We start from the raw sequence: 6,177 nt of genomic DNA, 5'->3' as shown, positions 1-6,177 counted from the left end.
TTTTATTTTATTAAATTATTCTTTTAATGGGTTTTGAAGAACGACGAATTGGGAGAGCGTTTTCATCATTTTTAGGGTTCTTTCCTAAACTCTTTTACTTTCGATCTTTCTATGATACTAAACATTGTTTGGTCGAATCTTTGATTATGAGTAGCTAAATACCCTATTCTAGGGCTGTGGCTACAAGATGATTGTAATATATTAAGTTTTCATTGGGTTAATATTAATTATAATATGAATCTTTCTTATGTTCTTGTTTTTCGTATTTTGTGACTGGCCACCATTGAAATAAATTCATTGTCCAAATTGAACTTGGGAGAGGAATAAGAGGATAGAACGTGGGACATAAGGAGCATGATTTTCTCTTAATAACTAGGGTTAATTAGTATTTAGGATAGGGATATACCTAAAAACCATGTTTGGTCACTATACAGGAAGAAATCGTAATGCTCGGTACTTGATCTAGACTATCCCCGCTCAACGATGTAGTAAGGTTGTCATTTATCGTAGGCGATTAGAGGTTGGGAGACCATGATCATACATTTAACCCTGTGATTCATTGATTCAATAGTTGATAAATACCAATGTAAGTGATATTAATTGCATGAATCCTTATAAGAGCTGCAGCCCTGAACTTTACCCAATCATTGTTTTAAACCCTTGAAATTGAACTGCGTTTGTTACATTTTGTTAACTCTTAGAATTATAAACTAAATCACTTTTGGAATATTGATAAAACTTGTGCTTAGCTGAAAGTTGGAGAAATTAAGTGATTCTAAGCGTAAGTCATTGTGGGTATGATACCCGTCTCTATATAAGAGCCACTTTAATACTTGAACGATCACATGCACTTGCGTGTGCGATTTGGGCGCAACAAGTTTTTGGCGCCACTGCCGAGGACTTTAGAATTAGCAGTTATCTGATTTTTCTGTTTTCTGAAGTTAAAAAAGCAAGTTTTGACAACTTGATCTTAGCATTTCATTGTTGCAGGTTGTATTAGAATTTCACCCTGGACAACGATCAAAGATTGGTATCGTCTCTAGCTGAACCGGAAAGATTCGTGCACTACCGGATGAGGCTAAGATGACTTACTTACCCAGTGCCTCTTGTTGCTGGTGAATCAACATCTCTAGTAGCAAGAGTTGAGCAAGAAGAACCTAGAGTAATAGTTGAGATGAAGGTAAGAGACGTGGCAATCCCATGTACCACCAATGTGACATCATGTATTCGAAAACCTGCAGCTGGTGGAAGGTTTGAACTGAAGTAGAGTATGGTGCAATAATTGCACACTAATGGGAAGTTCACTGGTTTGTCGCACGAGGATCCAACAGTTCACATCCAAAACTTCCTCGAGATCATTGATACTTACACTCCAACTAGAGTAAACGAGGATTATGTGAGGCTCACCTTATTTCCCTTTTCTCTGCTTGGGGAAGCAAAAATATGATTGAATTCTGAGCCCGCTAACTTTATCACCACCTGGGATGATCTTGCACAAAAGTTCCTCATCAGATTTTTTCCATCTAGAAAAATAGCTACGTTGAGAAGTGACATCCTAAGTTTTAGACAGAAGGGAGGAGATAACTTGTACCAAACTTGGGACAGGTTTAAATTGATGTTGATAAGCTTTCCATATCATCATCAGTCTAATGAGGTGTTGGTCCATACCTTCATAGAAGGATTGGAGCCTAATACCAAAATTTTGCTTGATGCAGCTGCAGGTGGTCAGGCTTTGGAGAAGACATTTGCTAAGGTATTCACCTTGCTGAACAGAATCTCACAGGGTAACCCCAAATGGAACAGAGGTGGGGTGAAACCTGTAATACAAAAAAACTGATGGTATGCTTGAAGTAAATGCAGTGACTGCCTTAACTACACAGATTGCTGTGATGCAAAACATGATGAACACCCACTTTAGAAATCTAGCATTGGGACAACAACCCGCTCAGGTGAATGCAGTCAAACAACCACCAACTTGGTGTGAAATATGCGGAGGTGATGATCATAGTGCAGAGGTATGTGGTGCAAACCCAGATTCTGTGAACTTTGTAGGGAATGCACAATGAGGAGAGGCCAATAGAACTATGGAAACTCATACAATCCAAGCTGGCGCAACCATCCAATTTTTTCTTGGGGTGTTAATCAAAATCTGGCTTAAGGCCAAAATCAATATAGACCCCAATGAAATGCGTAAGGGTACCAACTGCAGGTCCAACAGGACCAGCCAAAAAAGTAGTCTAGTGACATGAGCATGGAGGAGATGCTGAAAAATATTATGGCTGATCAAGCCCAGTTAGCTGCTGATGCAAGAAACAACCAGTTAGCTATACAAAATTTGGAGAAACAATTCGGGTAGTTTGCTAGTGCCCAAAACTCATGACCGCAAGGAGGTTTGCCAGGAAACACTGATCCGAATCCCAAGCAGGAAAACACGGTAGGTACACGCAGTGGTTTGCAGTTAGAGGAGTTAGCTCCTAAGAAAAGAAACACTGATGTTGTGAGTAAAAACAGTGAAACCAATGAGAGTGAGGTTATTGCAAAAGAAGAAATAGTGCAACCAATAGTGAAACCACCTCCTCCATTCCCTCAAAAGTTCAAGAAATAGAAGGAGGATGAATGATTTCGTAAGTTTCTCTCTCTTTTGAAACAAGTTCACATTAACTTGCCATTGGTAGATGTTTCGCAGGGTATACCCAGGTATGCTAAATGTGAAGGAGGTTGTTGTGAACAAAAGGAGGCTTACTGAATATGAGACTGTTGCACTTACTAAAGAGTGCAGCTCCAGAATCCAAAATAAGTTGCCCACTAAACTGAAAGATTCGGGTAGCTTTACAGTTTAGATCACTATAGGGCAAAGCATTCATGCGCGTGGATTGTGTGATCTAGGAGCTAGTATCAATTTGATGCCAACTTCGTTGTACAAAAAACTGGGATTGGGTAGTCCTAAACCTACTACCATCATCTTAGAGTTGGCTGATAGATCTGTTGCTAGGCCTGAGGGTGTTGTAGAGGATGTGTTAGTGCAAGTGGGATCGTTGATATTCCCAGTAGACTTTGTTGTGCTGAATTTTGAGCCAGATCATGAGGTCCCTTTCATCTTAGGAAGACCTTTCTTGGCTACTGGATGGGCTATGATAGATGTAGCAGCTGCGCAACTCACTATGCGGTCACATGATAAAGTGGAGGTGTTCGACGTGTACAAGGCATTAAAGCTACCAGTTGTTTATGAGGAGTTGTCTTCCATAACTGCGATACATCTTGAGGCAGAGGCTCGATACATTGCATCTAAGGACCCTTTAGAGCGAGTGCTAGGAGGGGCTGAAATCTATGGGGATGCTGAGGCACAAGAAATGGTGCAATTTCTTGATGTGGCACTTGTAGGTACATTCAGAGATCTTTGGGAACCTTTAAATAGAGTGTTGGGTCCTCCACCCAAACCCTTCATTCAAGTAGCATCCCAGTTGGAGTTAAAAGCATTGCCAGCACACCTCATGTATGCATTTTTGGGTGAAAATAAAACTTTACTGGTTATTTTGTTTGCAACATTGTCTGATGCACAGGTGGAAGCAACATTAATCATCTTGAAGAAGAGAAAAATAGCTTTGGGTTGGAAAATGTCTGACATCCATGGAATTAGTCCCGCATTGTGCATGCATAAAATCTATATGGAGGAAGGACATAAGTCGAGTGCACAACATTAGCAGAGACTAAATCCAGTGATGAAGGATTTGGTAAGAAAAGAGGTAATCAAGTGGTTAGATGCAGGGATTGTGTACCCCATATCAGATAGTAAATAGGTGAGTCCAGTACAGTGTGTGCCCAAGAAGGGCGGAATGACGGTGGTAACTAATGAAAATAATGAATTGATCCCCACAAGAACAGTGACATGGTGGCGTATCTTCATGGATTATAGAATGTTGAATGATGCCACCAGAAAGGACCATTACCCGGTGCCTTTTATTGATCAGATGCTGGATAGATTGGTGGGTCAGGAATATTACTATTTCCTTAATGGCTACTCAGGGTACAATCAAATTGTTATTGTACTAGAAGATCGGGAGAAGACTACCTTCACTTCTCCGTATGACACGTATGCGTTCAAGCGCATGCCATTCGGCTTATGCAATGCACCGATGACATTTCAGAGATGCATGGTGGCGATATTCCATGATATGGTGGAGGATTTTGGTGAAGTGTTCATGGACGACTTCTCGGTGTTTGGTGAGTCTCTTGAACTTTGTTTGACTAATCTTGCCAGAGTTATTGCTAGGTGTGAAGAAAAAAATCTGGTGTTGAACTAGGAGAAGTGTCAGTTTCTAGTTTGAGATGGAATTGTGTTGGGACACAAGATCTCCAAGAATGGGTTGGAAGTTGACAAAGCTAAAGTGGAGGTTATTGAGAAGTTGCCACCACCCATCACAGTGAAGGGAGTTAGAAGCTTTCTAGGCTATGTTGTGTTCTATCAGAGGTTCATTAAGGACTTCTCTAAGACTACATGACCCATGTGCAGCTTGTTAGAGAAAGAGATGAAGTTTGTATTTGATGAGAAGTGTTTGTAGGCATTTGAGTTGCTAAAGATGAAGTTGATAGAAGCTCCTATTTTTATTTCTCCAAACTGGGAGCTTCCATTCGAGCTTATGTACGATGCCAGTGATATAGCAGTTGGGGCAGTGCTTGGGCAGCAAAAAGATAAGATGTTTCATTCCATCTACTATGCCAGCAAGACACTTGATGCAGCCCAACCAAATTATATTGTTACTGAAAAAGAGATGTTGGCATTAGTGTTTGCATTTGATAAGTTCAGATCATACTTGGTAGGAACTAAGGTTATATTCTACACTGATCATGCTGCAATCCGGTATTTGTTTAATAAGAAGGATGCCAAGCCGAGGCTAATTAGGTAGATTCTGTTATTGCCAGAGTTTGATCTAGAGATAAGAGATAAGAAGGAAATTGAGAACCAAATAGCTGATCATCTGTCCAGATTGGAGGATTCATCTTATGTGAAGAATGAGAGGCAGATTTGCAAAGAATTTCCTGATGAGCAATTGCTTGCTTTGGACCTTGCTCAAGTGCCTTGGTATGCTGATATTGTAAATTTTCTTGTGAGTGGTTTATTTCCGCATGGGGCCTCAACACATCAAAAGCAGAGGTTGAAGTATGATGCCAGCTTCTATATATGGGATGAGCCCTACTTATTTAAGCAGGGACCTGATCAAATGGTGCGAAGGTGTGTAGCTGAACATGAGGCATCACAAGTGTTGGAGAGTTGTCACTCTTCACCATATGGTGGACATCATGGGGGAGAGCGAACTGCACATACGGTATTGCAATCTGGTTTCTTTTGGCCTACTCTTTTTAAAGATACTGCTATGTTTGTGAAGGGTTGTGATCAGTGCCAAAGAATGGGCACCATTTCTAGAAGGCATGAGATGCCATTGAGGAATATACTGGAGGTAGAGATCTTTGACGTCTGGGGGATAGGATTCATGGGACCATTCCCATTGTCCCATGGTAATCAATACATCTTAGTGGCAGTGGACTACGTGTCCAAGTGGGTGGAGGTTGTTGCATTGCCATCCAATGATTCAAAGGTGGTCGTGAAATTCATCTGGAAGCACATCTTCACCAGGTTTGGAACTCCAAGGGATATGATCAGTGATGGAGGTACGCACTTTATTAATATTTCAGTGCGTAATTTACTAGCTAAATATGGGGTAAGACACAAGGTAGCTACATCATATCATCCCCAAACTAGTGGGCAAGTGGAAGTGTCTATTAGAGAGGTCAAGCAGATCCTCCAAAAAACGGTGAATGCCCAAAGGAAAGACTAGACAGACAAGCTAGATGATGCGTTGTGGGCATACCAGACTGCATACAAAACACCGATAGGGACTTCTCCTTATCGAATGGTGTTTGGAAAAGCGTGCCACCTACCAGCTGAATTGGAGCACAAGGCATATTGGGAGATTAAAAATTTGAATCTTGATGCTGAGTTGGCTAGAAATAAGAGGATAACGCAGCTGCATGAGTTAGAAGAGTTCAGGCTTCACGCCTATGAGAATGCCAAGTTGTACAAAGAAAAGACCAAGAGGTGGCATGACAGGCATATTGTGGCACGCACCTTTGAGCCTGGTCAACTAGTGTTTGTTACACCCCGTAGAAACTAGTTGGACC

At 41.1% G+C, this 6,177-nt stretch overlaps 1 protein-coding gene across 1 annotated transcript; it reads left to right on the top strand.

Annotated features, from left to right (window-relative positions):
• Nucleotides 1–2,251: 2,251 nt before the first annotated feature.
• Nucleotides 2,252–3,701, top strand: LOC107060060 (uncharacterized). Its single transcript, XM_015307365.1, has 3 exons — nucleotides 2,252–2,352; nucleotides 2,687–2,823; nucleotides 2,887–3,701. The coding sequence occupies exons 1-3, from the start codon at nucleotides 2,252–2,254 to the stop codon at nucleotides 3,699–3,701; spliced, it is 1,053 nt and encodes a 350-aa protein (XP_015162851.1).
• Nucleotides 3,702–6,177: the final 2,476 nt, after the last annotated feature.

Source organism: Solanum tuberosum, unplaced genomic scaffold (assembly GCF_000226075.1).
Source record: "Solanum tuberosum cultivar DM 1-3 516 R44 unplaced genomic scaffold, SolTub_3.0 scf00055, whole genome shotgun sequence".
Classification (NCBI taxonomy): domain Eukaryota; kingdom Viridiplantae; phylum Streptophyta; class Magnoliopsida; order Solanales; family Solanaceae; genus Solanum; species Solanum tuberosum.
The sequence above is the reverse complement of the archived record's forward strand: the minus strand, read 5'-3'. Positions and strand labels throughout refer to the sequence as shown.